This window comes from Pterocles gutturalis, unplaced genomic scaffold (genome assembly GCF_000699245.1).
Source record: "Pterocles gutturalis isolate BGI_N339 unplaced genomic scaffold, ASM69924v1 scaffold13457, whole genome shotgun sequence".
Lineage (NCBI taxonomy): Eukaryota > Metazoa > Chordata > Aves > Pterocliformes > Pteroclidae > Pterocles > Pterocles gutturalis.
Window position 1 is genome coordinate 60201 of NW_010108104.1, and position 17599 is coordinate 77799.

Consider the following 17599-nt stretch of genomic DNA (forward strand, 5'->3'; position numbering starts at 1 on the left):
GTAATAGCATACTACCGATGTTTGGTCTACAAGTAACAGCAGACAAGAAATGAACAATGCTATGTGAACACATACCCCTTCTTCGTCCACTCTGTCAGTACACTTCACATTAGTATCCAAAATGATCTGCATGGTCCGAGTGTATCCTCCGAAGGCAGCATGGTGCAGTGCTGTCCATCCTTTGTAATCACTTACATTTAACGGTATAAAATTAGTAATTACAAATGGAAAACTTTTTATAAATTTAAAGTAAATGTCAATGCCTCCTCCTTTGACTCAAACATCTTCTCTTTGGCATGACTACTGCAGTGATGTCCATGCCTTCTGTCAATTATTATGTGATTATCAATGTAACATTTGGAAGTAAAAGGTTCAACTCAATAATATTTGGGTTTCCTTCTCTCTTCTCTCTCTCTCTATTTCTGTATATATCTGCAGTGTGCCAATTTTCTTATGTGCCCTTTGAAAATTACAGAAATACTTGCAATATTCTGTTACTAATACTTGGTAACAGATGTGGCATAGCTTATGGCCATATTATGGAATTTGGCATGTAAAGATAGTGAATATACAAAATGTAAGCACACAAATCCATTCCTATATCACTTCATCTTAGTATAACAAAACTCATTAAGCCTTTTATCACATAGAACTTACCAGGACACTTCTTCAAAAAGTGCCAGATTTAAGTCTAAATTAAGCCTAAATACACGCATACGTGTGTACACATAGATATACAGACATGCATACATATACTTTTCTATATATATGTATAGTATCATCTCTGCTCTTGCTAGGTGTACTAGTCAAGCTAAGGACACTGGAAATAAAGGGTTTGGCAGTAGTCCATTCAGTGGGTCCTCCGCAGTCACAAATAATGAATGTATGACAGGTGTGTTTGCTAAAGTCTCTCCTCAGAATGCATAGGCCCCTAGCTCCAAGGCGTAGCTGCAGTGGACTTTGAAGCACAGGACTTGAATGTTAAAGCTCTAGACTCTCAACTTTCGATAGCTGTCTCCTGGCTTTACAGGTGTGAGCTTGGAAGCTTTTGTGGAGCTGCCAATGACCTGGGGATCTTTGACCTGAAATCAGGACCTAAGAGTGCAAGGCAAGTTGCCTGTGAACTACCAATCCTAAGAACCCCTACTCAAGCCTATAAGTGAAGCCGATGTGATTACAATATTTCCACAACATTTTTTTTTCCATCAAAAGGTTCAATATTCTTCTCTTAGTTGGATTTAGAGAAACATCAGCTTCCCCAGCATTAGAAGTCTTGCTTTAAAGCTAGCCATTATTCTACGTGTCAAGCTGAAGCAAAGCACAATCAGCTTAGTCTTACAAATACTTTATACATATGCTCTTATATTGTATATATACATTTGTATATATTAATATATTAAACATTTTCGTATACAGTGCTTATATTTATATTGTATTAACTTCCCAGCAGATGGACATAAAATGTAGGGTGATAGTTCTTTTTTGCTTTAATTAATGAAATGTGTGTACTTACCAGAGAAAAAGGGCCCCTCTCTTCAGAAGAAACTGAACTACCTTCTCATGACCATTCTGAGCTGCCAAATGTAGGGGAGTCATTCCCTTCTTATCACCTTCATTCAAAAGTCTTGTGTCTTTCATATCTCTTATAAGTCGCTGACATGTATTGATGCGCCCATAGCTTTGAAAGATAAAACATAAAAATCAATGTCAGAAAAATACAGATGGAAAAAGTGACAGATTCCATTGCCTAGACTGCACTACTAACCTGGCAGCGAAGTGTAACGGTGACTTCTTGTCCCTGCTCTTAGAGTAGATGGAAACGTTGAGGCTGAGTAAATTATTTACAGAGAGAGCCACACCTTGTCTGCACGCATAATGCAATGGAGTGCATCCTTCATTATCTTCATCCACTACAAGATTTTTAATATGTTCCATCTGTTATGCCCCCCAAAAAAACAAAAGCACAGAATTACATTTATATCACTAATGCTCCACAGCTTCTAATAGCTTGTGACAACAGCATTAATACTTTAAAGCAGTATCTAAAAAATAAGAAACAAAGTTTAGGAGAAGTAAATTTAGCAACAATGAGCATTTAATGTCTGCTGATTTGTGGGTCACCATTTTTTTCAAACTACTCTTCAAAGAACACAGCAGCTTTCCACTCTGTACCCTTACTGCAATCCATCCACAGTACAATACAGGGGTTTCTTCTTTGCTTCCATTCAATCATAAGACTTATTGCTGTCAGCAGAAGACTTGTACAGAACGTAAGGGTAGTCTAATAGTCCGTATTCAGTAGCAAAACTTGTGGCTGTCAAGAACCATCAGTTCACTGGTTTACAGTGTAATTTTATTTTCCCCATCTCTCTTTCTCATCTTCACTTCCATTTTTCCTTTGTACCTTAGCTAACACCATCCTATGTATAACCTTTCTTAAAGCAACTACAAATCTCCTCCCCGGTCTGCTCCACTCTTTTGTCTGAATTATTAGTATGATCAATAATTAGAAAGTCAGTGCAAACAACAGAGTTATCGCTCTGGTTTAAAACTGATTCTCTACATCTGCTGAATAGGGAGGTTAAATCCATTCTGTATTACTAATCAAAGTCTATAAAAGATTTCAGCAGATGTTGTAATATCAGTTATACTTGATTCACATTTAAAAGGTTATTTCTGGAGCTCTGGAAGCTAGAAAATGTAATTCTTTCAAGCGAGCTTGAGCTCTAGCAGTACAAGTGCTTCACCTCAGCAGAGTCAAATACAAATCTATGTTGGAAATCCTTTTTAAAACTAAATCCAAGACTTATTACACTCTAGTCCACAGAAAACTCCTGTAGAATATGCTGTAAGCTGTTTAAGTCCTAGAGCTTGACTGAATATGAGCACATCCCCTAGCTTTACTGCATGCAAGTTGGGAAAACAGAAGTGAAAAGTTCTATATTTTATTGCCTACCTCTTGAGCTATTCAATCCCCCAACAGCAAAATTATTTATGGGATTATGTTATTCCTTTGCCTGGCAATAAGAAAACTGTATTATTGGGTTTGAAATGTTTTCATGAGAGATACGTGCCTCTTCACACTATTTTTGTGACACTGGGCAACTTAACAAGTACCACAAACTTTTACAAACATTCCAAAATAAAATGGTAGTTGCTTTGTTCTTTGCATCTTCTAATAAGTGTAACAGAAAGACATAAACTGATGCTTATTGTACCTGCAGAAATTTCTCATCCAGATGCTGTAATCCTCCAGGCTGCAAAACCGTCAAATGCAAGAAATTCCGACCAAGATGATCTTTTAATGATACATCTGCTCCTAGATAAACATGGAAATAAATGCCAGCAACTTCAAAACTGCTGGCCCCTGGCACTAACTGATGATGTTTAAAACAAAGGAACAAATGCTGAACACTTATTTATAAATCTATAAAATAACAAATATTATTTCAAGTCAACATTGTTATGTAATTTTACTTACAAAAAACCCTACTGACACTCAGATTTCATTGTTACCTTGTGTATATGCATTTTGTATTTCACTGCAGCACTAAGATTTATGTGAGGCCCTTATATTCAGAGATACTGAGCACCCACAAATCAAGAGGTAATTTAAAGATGCAGATGATCACCTCTTCTAATATTTTAAAGTTGTAATCTTGTTATAGCTTCAAAATTTATTACAAGGCTTATTAACAAGTTATATTACTATTGACAAAAGGAAATATAGTAACAATGATTAGCTTGCACTGAAAGTATACCAATTGAAAGATAAAGCTCAAACATTTTCAAGGTGACTGTTATATAAAATCACAAGTAACACTTGAAATACGGGCTTTACCATGTGAAGATTGGTTGCTGACAGGAGACATGACTCTGTATAAGTGGTGTATTATTCCACAGTTCTGCTTACTTTGTGAACTGCTAAGGAATGCAGTGATGAAGTGCCAGTGCCACCTCTACCATGAGAAGCATGACACATGGCATACACATTTTTCTACAGCCTGTTCACTGTATTAAAAAGGGTGAAATCATCACACTAATTCTTCCTTTATCTCAGTGGATACCAGCACTGTGCAGCTGTTTAGCTCAGCTGTGCCTGGACTGTATGCTGAAGTACTGAACTGAAATTGAGAGGAAGGTTAGATGTAGAGTTTTAACATGTATGAGCCCTGCTCAAAGGAAGTATATCGTGTCTGTATATTCCTTTTTACCTTTTGAGAGCAGTAAATTCACAATTTTCCATGATGCACAGGAAGTGGCCAACAGAAGTGGGGATCGACCTTCTATGTCAACACTATCAATATTAGCCCCCTGCAATAAAAAATTTCAAGTTTATAATGAATAATGACCAAACAAAATTTCAAAATGGTGCTGCCCTTTATAAGCATAGCAGAATTACAGGCATTCTTATTAACACCAGATGCTCCAGATAAGTAAATTCAATAAACACATTACATCTCTCTATAAAACTACCATGTTTTCAAACTACCAGCCCCAGCCCAGCCATCTCTATATACAAATTTAGATGCCTAAATAACAGTGACCTACTTCTAGGTATGCTGAACTCAAAACTGATGATCTTCTGCTATGGTACCTTTCCATGCATTGAAATACTCAAAACAGAATTCTAACTTGCAAATACTAGGATTGAAGCTCTGGAAAAATAAAAAAAAAAAAAAATGCAGCCCTTTTGAATGATGTGGTCTTATCTACCAAATAATTACCAGAACAAGACCCTTGTGAACCTCCACATTATATGAATACTGTTCAAGAAGTAATGCATCCAGATATTAGTATAGTTTGATCTGTGCAGCTTGATCTATCTTCATTTTCTCTTCTTCATCATAAACTATATGAGACAAGTTAGTTTTGACTCCAAAGTAGCTGCATCAACAGTGGACACATTTCTATTCTTCAAACTCAAAGCTTTTGATAAGACCTTTCTGCTTGGGGGAAGCACAAGGACTGGAATGAGATATTCTGCCAAAAGCCCAGTTTTTCCTATTTTGTCTAGTTTAGCACAAGATGTGTGTTGCCACGACAGTATGGTCACTATGTTCACAGTATCACTATGATTGTATCAGCAAAATACTATGTGCATAAACACACCTATCTAAAAAATCCTGCCAACAAGGGACTATGAAGATAAAAGTAAATGAACCAATGAGATGTATGTATATTTTATGATGGTTTAGATATCATTTTTCTAGATATGGTGTTGCATGTCCAATTGGATGAGTTGAACAAAGTAAAAAAAAAAAATAAATCTATTTTATTTCAGATAATATCCAAGGATCACTGGAAAAAAAAAATCAGTGGGAGTTTTTCGATTAACTTGAATCATCTTTGGGTCCAATCCTAATTTGGGAGAGAATTAATCATGAGTAATATTTTCTTTCTAGGATGGCAAAACCTGCAATGCATTAGCAAGAAATATTTAATAAATGTACAACGATTGCCACAGAGAACAGGAAGCTTCCAATGTATGTTGATGAAATGTTTGAGAGAAACACATGCACAACCCTTTCCCCAGTTACCTCTCTAGAAGGCCAGACTACCTCTTAAAAATCTTCTTATTCATCAAAGAAACAGAGACCTTTTTCATTCAAGTGGCTCATTGATGTCAGTGAATACAGAGCAGCAACTTCCAGTTAATAAAGCAATCTTTAATCACCTTCCCTCCAGCTAACATCATTGTTCAGCCTTCAGCAAAATGAATTCAGCAGCATTCATCATTTTTTTTTCACAGTAAGGAGTAACTTATATGTTGCCACATGTATTTACCACATTTACGATACCGCTAAATTAAGTTTGTAAATTTAGTTTCTGAACTCCATCTACTTCTGCATTCGTATGTCAATATAGATGAATTAAGCATAATTATAAAAATACAATATTACACAAATTTTGTAACTATAAGTTAGGATTTATACCAATTTAATCTTTCACTTTTCTTTTAGTGAAGACAAAAGAAGGAAAAGGGGAAAAGGGAAGTTAAAAAAAAAGAAGCAAGACAATACATAAAATTACTGCTTATTTATTTTGAATAAGCACATTTCAATTAAATTAATGAAGTAAACCCAGGAAGCACCAGATACCTCAAAGCTAAATTGTCCAGTACACAAGAAAAAGAAAACCACTAAAAGATGCAGGGAAATTGCTTAGATACTAGCTAAATCATGAGAACTTTCTGATTTTCAAGTCTTTATTCTTTTTTATAGTTGTGCACATACATTGTAAATACAATCACACCATTTGCATGTACAAACCAGACACTGTGCACCTGTCAAATATGACAATGCCCTCCTCAACATTTTTGTTAAAGTCATTGCGCTTAAAATGCTTGCAAATCAATTTGCAAGTAGCATTTCTTTAAAGCTACAAAGCTTTGTAATGCTTAGAAGTTGAGAATATTGATCTAGGTTTCTGTCTTGTGTCTAATGCTTCGGTTATGCCTTCAGTTATGGCAAAGCATAGCTGTGCATCTCACCAGAACAAGAACATGTACTCATTGCCACGTTATGTTGAGACCAAATGCAAAATAATGAAAAGCTCTGAAGAAATATCTGTAGAGTTTGATTTTCTGATTTTTGTGTAGCACATTGATCTACAACTTAAAAAAAAAAAAGGTATAATTTAAATGTAAATAGCATACATTGTGTGCCTGGACAATCCTGTTTAGCATAACTAATCTTACCTTTTCTGTCTAGAAGAGCTAGAGGTAACACTGTATCTGTTTACAATGGCTTTTATTCTCAGACACAAAAAGTACCAAAAATAACATAAAGGAAGTAATCATCGTAAGTTAATGTGCATGAAATGTGGATATTTAATGTATAAAATATCCACATTTTGGTTTTTATTAAAACCAGAAAGCCATTCTGAACTGGAATTTGCTATGCCTTTTGAGCAGTAACATTGCTCCACATTTTCTTTTTCACCCTCGTGTACACCACAGCATAGGCAATACCTAGTGATCTTGCCAGGAGTGTTGCATCAGACTAATCCCAACTAGCATATTTTGTTCCATTCCTAGACAGGGCCAATGAAAACAATCCAAAAACTTCAAAACTGACATACTTTATATGGAAAGCCAAACAAACCCTCTGTATAGATTCTATGAAAGAGCCCAAAATAGTAAAAATGACTCTGAACGAATAAAAGTTTGTTCTTAGCAAATGCAGTGTTAAAGATATTACCCCTAATATTTCATGCACACAAGCCTCCACATGCAAAAACTTGTGCCTGTATTTATCAGGTAATAACTTGTGCAGATAAGTTGTATTGTCAGATGTGATTAAGCAGTCAAACCTCACGATTTCACATTTGAATTCAAAATAAGCACAACTTCTAGTTCTGACTTAATCCAATTCCTATACAGAGGTTCTGAGAAAAGCAAAACTGTATGTAAAAGAGAATTTTTCTTAATGTAATTGTCATGAAATTAAGCAAAAAACCTAAACATACACAAAATGGAAAAGAAATCTGCTGACTTCTGAAAATTTCCTCATCAGAGCGGGGCATATAACAGTTACATGAGCCTTAGTTTAACTGGTGTAAATGAACACTTGGAGCATAGCCAGTAGCATCCCCAGTTACATTTCTTCTCTTTCTCCCTCATAATTATTCAGTAAAGAAATGTAAACAAACCGCCCAGAGTAAAAAATATTTCTAGATCATGCACAAACTTCAATATAAGGCTATGCAATCCCAGAAAAACCACATGCATGTACTTCTGTGAAAGGATATCTTTCTGGAAAAATCAGACTAAATTCAATGCATTTTTAACATTTATTTCATATTTCATATCCCAAAAGTGAGGATGACTGAACCAGTTTGTCATAAAAGATGTTCATGAAACCTTCCTGAATAAGTAAAATGGAAACAAAAATGCAAGTTTTCATCCTCTGCACTTGTGGGATGCTATTACGGAACCGTAACTACTGCTGTACCATAACTGTCAATTAGGCATTATGAAATATATATATCTAAATAACCTATACCTGAGAATACTTTTTTCTTTATTAATTTCTCTATGCAGACCTGTAGTAATAGATAGCAATAATCTCTATAAACATGTTGCTTGATTAAATATTTACCATTGAAATCAAATACTCTGCCAGTTCATAATGATCAAACAATGCTGTCCTGTGGGGAAAAATGCAAAAATACAGTAGCATTAGAAAGGACAATGAAGTTTCAAGCCAAAGGGTAACATTTCTCCATTTGCTGCATTTTCTAATATTTTAAAATGAATACATTTTAAAATAAAGAGACAGAGAAATACCTTTATTATGTAATTCTTTTTAATATTTTTTTCCATTTTTGTTATGGAGTTTTGTTTTTAAACTACATTTGGTTCAATTAATACACTGAAAACTCACTGTGGGAAACAAAGACCTCTTTGATAGGTCAACAGGAATTTTACCACTGATTTTTAATAGAACTAGTCATTTCATATTTCTGATCTTTTGCTGTACCACACAAGGTCAATACAGAATTCCATAAACTTCAGACTCAGTTTGTTCCATGCAGACTAGAGCCTCAAATCCATTTCATTGGTCCAGTCTTCAAAAACAACTTACTATATGTTTTGTGTAATAATGTTGAGGCAGGGTTAAAATCGCAATGACTTAGCAACACATATTCTGACTCCGGCAGGCAATTTTACTCAAAAAAATATGAAAAAATAAAATATACTGACATAAATCACAGTGATATTTATTAGTTTCCTAAAAATATTTTAAAGCTGTCTATACACATGAAAAATTTTCAGGTTTTATTCTTATTATATAAGACACTGAATTAAATGTTATAGGAAAAAATTGTCAAAGCAGGAAGTATAGCACAGTTAATACACACACTCTAAATGTTTACTGAAGTCAGACCTCTGTTAAATATTTTGACTCAATGAGCAACACAGAAGGACAGTTACATGGTTGTACTGTATCTCAAAGATAACAGTTACCTTAGCATAACGAAAGGTAAAAACACAGGGTGTACTACAGTCAGAACTGATTACTCAAAAGACATATTTTCAAAATCACGTCATGGTTCCAAATAAATAGAGATGCCTCCATTATCTATAGTAGACCTCTCCAGCTAGGCATAAATACTGAATGCTTCTACACACACTCAAAAAAAAATTCCCAGGTGAGTGAAAAGAGAGTGAAGTAATTTTATAAAATATTTAGAAGGAAACATTACAGTAGAAAAGTGAATGGATCATGTCCTGCCTATGTTTCAGTGCTCCTTCACTTCTCAACAAGTTAAAGTTACTATTCTGTTTATTTATATTCTGAGAGATTTGAGTGACTTTCTGCCTTTCTGATTATTCTTGATAATATTTTCTTTCCTGTTTCACAGACACAGAGAACAAAAGAGCGTCATCCTCTTTGGGCCAAAGCTTTTTCCAAGGACAAGCATTTCCACAGATATGACAGCTGTTTATCTATTAAGTAGTACGTTGCAACTGCACAATTTTCTTTGGCGTTCTGTCATCACTTTGTCTTCAGTCGTGTTCCATCACAGCAGCATTTCCAAGTGTACCCAAACCTTATCTTAACTTTACAACACACTCTCTTTTTAATTTGCTTTGATTATCTTTCAGTCATTATACTTTATACCATGTCCAAAGAGCAATCATCTCTACTCCCTCTGAGTTTCAATGAATTATTTCCTAATGTAAAACTTGTTGTAGAATAATACTGTAAAATTATTACACTTTACTTAAATGCAAAGAGACACATCTTTCTTGCAAAAATGTATAGATGGAGAAATATACTATCTTCCATAGACGAGTCAGTCAGCACATTTAACTGTCTGTCTGCTACAGAAGACTGAGGAAACTCCTCCACAGCCTAACGCTCTGGTTGCAAATGGACTGTGAAAGACTACTAGTTTAGAGGATTACTACATATACAAATGCCATCTGCAACTTTATAGTCATAGAGAAGTGGTACCAACGTCTACTTGTAGCTGACCAGGTGTAAGTATTTGGGTTGGAGAAGATTTTTTTAAACTGTTTGTATTACTTTTCAGTCATTTTCTGGAGAACATTAGATGAGGGCATTTGTTCCACAACCTCAGAAACTGTTAACAATTCCATAAACTTGTTCACCTACTAGTTCTTTACTGGAGTAAATTTTCAATACAAAGTGTTAGTGACCATTTTGACATGGTTGCAAGGTAACTGGATCTGTTTTGATTTTGATATCAGCACCAAAATCTTTAACATTCTGACTAAATTAGTGATTCTTTCATGTTGTACTAAAACCGTCTCCCATCCCATGGAGAAGTTCCAACCCATGTGGAAGGGTGTTCCAAAGTGTACTATATAAAATGTAATAGGATGTTGAGAATAACTAAGGATATCATGGGTCACAACTTATAGTGAAGTCTGGCAGAGCAGCCTCCTACCTGTGAAGCAATGTTTCCTTATTCCCATCTACAGCATCAATAATGGATTCCTCACCAGCATAGGAGGACATCATTAACTTTACAATCTCAGTTGCTCCTTGAGTGGCAGCAAAATGAAGTGCTGTGCATTTTTCATTCTGCAAATGGGAAAATAAAAGAGCAGTTTAACATTTAAATGCCAACAACCTGACCTCCAACCTACTAACCACACTAGTGATCCAGTGATTGATAATTCCTAAATGCCAGAATTTCTATGCAAGTAATGCAACTTTAATCTTTATCTAAAATAGTGAAACTCTAGAGATCTTAAAGACCATGAAAGACTAAAGAGATGGTTTTAAATAAACTTATTTATAATAATTATTTATTCAGTCTTATTATTCTAGGCCAAGTGCCTAAGATACAAGATAATGACAGTCTTAACAATTTTTGGTAGTTGAATTAATAAACAGATACACAGAGCACCCTTTAATACAAGAGATGAAGCAAAGGAAAACTGCAGAAAACCATAGGTAGACCAGCACAAATGAATAAGCAAACAGAAGTGCCTATATAATACTGAAAATGCATTATTTTAAAATATTTTGACTTCCTTAAATGGAATCTTTCTTCGATGTTGTTCTTAAATTAAGTTTTCTGCAGGCTAAAAAGAACTTGGTCTAATATTTTATTAAACTGTTATAAGCTAGACAGTCATAAAATTACTAAGCAGTAAATAAATGATTAGAACAAGATTTTCCCAAACAGGATTTGATTTAACTAGATGGGACAAACTAGCAGTGATACATGCCTGAGGGTTCTGACTTTGTCCTTTTCAGAACAGGAACGTTTCAGTGAATGCATTGGAATGGGCTTTTCCACAATGACATAAGCATTCTCAAAACAGTCTTACCCATCACAAAATCAGCAGCATAAATAATCTAATTCAAAAGCTGTGTGTTCAAAGAATCAAAGCAATAAAAGAAGACTAAACCATGTTTATCTTTGCTCACATGAGTTAATTTCAGCCTTGCAAACAATCTGATTAATGATGGATACTTTTACAAATGTTTATTTATCATGAAGCTGGACACAAGTCCTTACATCAAGTGTCACAGTAGCAGCAGTAGTATTATGAACTTGTGCTTGCTTACAAAAAGGATGCTGTAAGGCCAGGGCAAGGCTGAGGACGAACAATGATGAGAAAGGGTCAGACTGAAGACCCCATTTCTGGGAAGGGATGACAGCAGTTGCATAGTAAAGAGTTTGTGCAGAAGGCTGTACCACAGCAATACTTTTCCAGAGTGCTCTCCCACACTCTACTTGTGTAGGACTTCCTGAGCCAGACGGATGTTGTTGTATGTAGTAGTTGAGGACAGATTTTTCTTCTATGGATCAGTCCAAATGCATTTTAAATCCATGCAAACTTTTCATGCCCACAACATCCTAGGTAACTTGTATAAAGAAACCTACTATTTTGCCTGATTTGAACTACAGACATGTTTTATTTTGCTGCTCCCTAGGTTTTGCAATTATTATCTGCTCATCTCTTTTTCCACAGCACTGAGAGACTGAGAGATATCGAGGTTGTATCAAAATTATATTTTGTTCCATTATGAGTTTTACCTGTTTTAGATCAATCTGGGCTCCAAATTCAATGCACATTTTAATCATTTCAAGGTCCCCACTTTGAACTGCCAAATGAAGTGGACTGCACTTTCCATTATTGGTAAAATTGATGTGGGTTTTAGCAGAGTGACCTAATTCTTCACCTGAGAGATGAAAATAAATGGAAATCTTTTAACCAAGAATGACATAATAGAAGATATCAAGGCTTTCAAAACAAGTATATTAACTTTGGAATAATATTCTCCCCCCCTCAGAATATGAACCTTTCACATCTATCATTAAAAAATGGATGAACTCACATTTAGGAAAGCAGTTAAGCTACAGCCGCATTCCTACAAGTTATAGCATGAATTGCCCATAGGAATAACTGCATTAACTTCTTGTAAGTTCAGTCACAGTTATAAGTGCTTGTTTGACAGATCTTTGAGAAGTAAAGCAGTAAATTGATAATGCTACTATAAATAATAAATCTTACTGACTGCTTGGGAACAATGTACTTACCTTTTTTTAAAAGAATTTCCATACATGTTTTTGCACCTGAAAATGCAGCTGCATGGATAGGCATACATCCTGTTTTGTTTGGTTTACATATTTTCCCTCCATTTTCAATCTGAAAAATAATGCCTGGATATAGCTTAACGACATACAGAAAGTTCTGACTAATGAACATATTGTTACAGATATAGCCTCCCCTATAGCTGTAGCTGTCTCTCTCTTTTTATTTTTTTATTTTTTTTATTTTTTTTTATTTTTTAACATTGCTTATGCAATCATCTTAATAATACACTTTAAATTCTGGTCAGCCCTGAAGTGCTCAGGCAGCTGGACTAGATTATCTTCTTCGGTCTCTTCCAACAGGACTCTTCTGTTCTATTAATTGGTTTTTCACAAAGCATGCAAGATTTGTTCACAAAGTCCCATAAACAAGTAATGAAACTCAGGTACGCTTGACATTTTTTCTACAGTTTTCTAAATCATAAAATAGTGTTTCAATTTTTGGAAAGTATATTTTTTAAGTATCAGGGAACACAGAATATATATAACAATTGCTCGTACTCTTGTCAAACAGTTTCTAAGTATTTCATTAACAGTTTTCTTCATGCTTCAGAAGCATATAAGTGAAAATTCTAGAAAAAGAGTGACATAGAGGAAGATAGAATACCTTTTATTTCAGACAAAAAGTGTTCTTTTGGAGATTTAATTTTTTTTTTTTTCCTAAAGGGTGATCCCTTTATTTAATAGATAGTGACGCTATAAAGGTGTCCACTGAACATTTATTTGCAGTATAACCACCTCATAAAATAACAAGGAGCACACTAATGCACACACCTATGCAAAGAAGCTTGAATGTTATGTCCATGATTAACCTTCATCCACTGAACAAAGACAGAACACAGAAATGGAGTAACACTGCATCAAGGTAAACAGAATCACATTAAAGGTGATGGGTAATTATACCTACCAGGAGTACCAGTGCTTCAGGATTATCCTTGTAACATGCTACTATTATTGGTGTGTTCCCTGCTTCACCTTCCAAATTAACATCTGTACTGCTATGCTGGACTAAAATCTAAATGTTTAAGAAAAGATTTGGTCAACCACAAGCCAAACACAACAACAAATGCCTATTCTATTACTCTTGTTGTTTACCACCCATAGCGCTCTTGTAACTTGTTCTTTTTGTATGCCAACAGCCCACAACACATAGGTAGAGGAGGGACAAAATGCGGGAGAATATAAAAATATGTGGGTGAAAAATGCAGGTGAGAACAGACAAAGTAAAATTCTTTACAGCAGGCAGCTGGGTAACTAGGATAAACAATGCACATAGCTGCAGAGTATCTTAAAATTCTATTTAACAATTTCTTCAGTACTGGAAGAAAATATTTTCTGTAGCAAATTGCAAATGGGGATTTTCAACTGAAGTTTGTTATAATCTCTTGTAATACTCTGTATTCACCGGAAAGTGGCAATATTGTAGATCCTGCTTGATCAGGCACCTATTGAACAGCTGAAAGAGACAGGGAGATGGTACTTGATGAAAACAGGGATCCTTTCAATCTTTCAGTCCCTATGTGAATAGCTAACACTGAGCTATCAGTGTCACTAAGTACCTCTATGACAGCTTCCAGAATTTTTTGAGAAGTAAAGGATCCGGAAATTATAATGATGATACTGCACTGCATATTTATTCCTCTATCTACATATTTATTAAATTATCTTTAAGTAATTCCAAAGAATTTTTCTGTTCTGACATGTATTAATCACTCTTAGGCAATTTGACAATAGAAACCAAAGAAGAATTAGCTTGAATAAAAAACAGTGGAGAAAAAATGAGAGCATATATTTAGTCAAGACTAGAGCTGTAAAACAATGCAAACCCAGTACTTGCTGCAAAGCCCACTTAAAAAATGTGCTTGTATTTCAGATTTTATTACTCTTAATTCACAGTAAATACAGATTTTGTAAAAGATATGAGAGGATAGTGAAATATTTTAGCACTAAAGGATCTTAAGTCTTTAATAGAGGAATATGTTTTTCTTTATTTTGTTTGGATGAACTAGAAAAAGAGAAAACTTTAAAGTGAAAAAGTAAGCCCTATGGTGTTAAGGTTGTATTCACCTAGTAAATTCAAGAACTTAACAAATTCTAAAATTCTATCCAAATGCCACATATGGAATGAAAACATTCTAATTACACTTGGACAAATGATGAAAAAATTATGCTGTTTAAAATTCCAATGCTGTTGCTGTTTCACAAGGTTCAAAATGACACCTTAGTAATTTCTTCACAATATATTTTTGTGACTTGTAATTGCAGCTTTAGTTCTGGTATTATTCAAATTATTACTAAAATGTTGGTTTTAAGAACTGTTTTCTGACTAATTTTAATCTGATTTTAATTTAAAAAAATACACTAGTTTCAAGAAAAGTTTGATACTTCCATCACTCCCTACATTTAAAATAACACATGCCTACATTAAATTTTAGTGTTAAAAGAACCTTTTAAAGAAAATCCCTTCTGCTTGGAAAATTTAAAAGAATTCTCCCTGAAACTTCGTAACTACTATAACAGCACAAATATCAGTTTCTATATAAATCAGTAAGTTCATTTTAACTTGTTGTGCTAAGACAAACATTTCTATAAGCTTCATATGTTACATATCCTGCTCACTGAACAAAGCATGCGAGGAGCTACGTGCAGGACATTGGGCGTATAAACAAGGTCTTGGCGTTACACACGCAGCTGCTATTGAGCTACTTATCAAATCTGTGTATTTATGTGGACTTTAGACTTACCTTAACAATTTCATTATGTAGGGACTGCACGGCCATATGCAAAGGTGCCATCATATTGGAGTTCAGAATGTTTGGATTGGCTCCCCTGCTGAGAAGCAAACTAACACTTTCAACCTGGTTTTTCTTTGTGGCCCAGTGCAGTGGGGTATTTCCAGAAGAATCCATCACATTTAATACTAGGTCAAAGGTGAGAAAACAAAACAAAACCAAAACCAAAGCAAAAGCATCAAATGTTCTGATCACACTGAAAAAAATAAATGGTCAAAGGTTTAGGTCTATGCTACTGTTTCTTTAAAGAGAAAAATAGAAAGATTGCATGTCATGCATTCAATATTGTGCTGAATACATGGCATTGGTTAGAGAAAATGTTCTATTAATATACTAAAATAGCAGAGAGAAAGCTTGATAAGGTTAACAAATAGCAATAAAGCTATTTATTAAATAATTTCAAGCTATAATAATGGAGAGACGGAAGGAGTGAAACACCTATTTCTTGCCTATTATTGTACACCTTTTTTCCTCCCCCAAGAGTTATTTGGTTTCCCTCTTTCCTTGCCTCTTCTCTTTCCTATCTTCTTTGACTTTGCAGCTATTGCTTTAGAGGTTGCCCAGAACAAGTGAGTGTGAATAACTAAAATAAGAGATAACAAATAAGTGCTTGCAAATTGTAAGAAGATTAATGAACATATCCATTCTGATTCACTTAAGAACACAGAAGTAAATCAATTCACACCAGTTATAAAACTGGCCTGCTCTACACATATATTTCGAGCCTCAAAATTGCAAATAAACTTCAAAAAAATTCAAAAAAAAGACAAAAATTATATACTGAAAAGAAAAAGAACATATTTTAGCCATAAAAATCTAAAATTAGGTTGGCTATTATTAGGTGAAAAAAAGGAGCTTTTCAAGGCCATTGTATGTTCATTCAGCAGCCCACGGTCTATCAATGGAATCCTATGTAGTTCACAACGCTTATTAATAACTACTGAACACCACCTTTCACACAGAGGGTTTTTCCATCATTCAGGTCCCCATGTTCTTCTACTTACCACTTCTTCCCTAGATTTCTTTAGATGGCTTATCTCATCAAATATTTATTCTTTCCCACTATTAAGTAAAAGAGTTGTGATGACAACTTGAATGACGAGTATAAGAAACCAAATTCATTCGCTTTTACATTTCCAGTATTACAAATGTAACAAAAGATACATAATATAAATAAGGAAGACAAAAAGTGAGGCCTACTGTACTTCACTGCAGTTTTCTTTTTCATATCTGAAGACTGTAAATCTGAGTCCCAAAAGAAGATATATCGAATCACTGCATTAGAGAGAAAACAGTCCTAACATAACAACGGCACCAAACCACACCCAAGACACAGCAAAATGTGGCAGACAGTTTGAACTACATTTAAATCTATAAATGTAGCTAAGACATACCAGTTCTGCTTCAGCTGGGTAACAAACACTTTGATTACTGGACTTTTTTATTCTGTTAAATAAAATAGTTCACAAAATGTGTGTTACCTTACCTTCACAGGAAGAATCGTCTATGATCAGCTGCATTAATTCTATTTGACCTCCTTCTGCAGCATGATGCAGTGGGGTGGCATTTAATTCATCTACTTTGGTAAGCCCAGAACGATTCTTCTTAATGAAGCTCCGTAGCCTACAGGCACTTCCATCTGAAATCACCTATTTTGGACACAAATATTGTCATTTTCTCATTTTCCTAATAGGCAAGATGTTAGTAATACTATAATGTGTTACTGTGGGCATGTTATCACTCAATAATTCTCTCCTAACTGTTTAGTTTCATACAGAAGTGCACAAATCCTGATCAGATTGAGTCAACAGTGAAACTCAATTGATTCAACTGATTACAAAATCAGACCCAGATGAGGATTAGTGCAAAATTAATAAAACCGGAAATTATCTTGAACACATTGTTTTGCCTTCTGTATTGAGCTCAAGATCCTCCCTCCACCACAGAAAATCTCAAACATGCAAATTAATCACTTCCTGTGTTATACTCTCTTCAGCTGTGACAATGTTAAATGAATTCAAAAAAGAGGAAAAATTAATAATCTTGATAAATTCCTTTTATAGACCTTTCTATAGAGACTGGTATTAAGTCCTGGGCTTTTGAGTTCAGCTGTTGGGTTTCTGTGATGCTCTATATGTCAGAGCAACCAACAAATTCTTTAATTTTAGCAGTATACTAAGAGCATTCCATGGGCTACTGTCTCAGTCTGAAACAACCCAGCA

General features: G+C 34.6%; 1 protein-coding gene across 1 annotated transcript in view; it reads right to left on the reverse strand.

Annotated features, from left to right (window-relative positions):
• TRPA1 (transient receptor potential cation channel, subfamily A, member 1) overlaps positions 1-17026 on the reverse strand; it is a gene marked incomplete at its 5' end in the record, with an annotated part of 33496 nt that extends 16470 nt beyond the window's left edge. Inside the window, 12 exons of the mRNA XM_010072510.1 lie at positions 76-190; positions 1514-1678; positions 1766-1935; positions 3219-3319; positions 4215-4314; positions 8103-8151; positions 10423-10559; positions 12028-12173; positions 12532-12640; positions 13493-13600; positions 15330-15505; positions 16864-17026. Of these exons, the coding sequence (XP_010070812.1) occupies positions 76-190; positions 1514-1678; positions 1766-1935; positions 3219-3319; positions 4215-4314; positions 8103-8151; positions 10423-10559; positions 12028-12173; positions 12532-12640; positions 13493-13600; positions 15330-15505; positions 16864-17026 (1539 nt within the window). The remainder of the gene's footprint in view (positions 1-75; positions 191-1513; positions 1679-1765; positions 1936-3218; positions 3320-4214; positions 4315-8102; positions 8152-10422; positions 10560-12027; positions 12174-12531; positions 12641-13492; positions 13601-15329; positions 15506-16863) is intronic.
• Between the last annotated feature and the right edge of the window lie 573 nt (positions 17027-17599).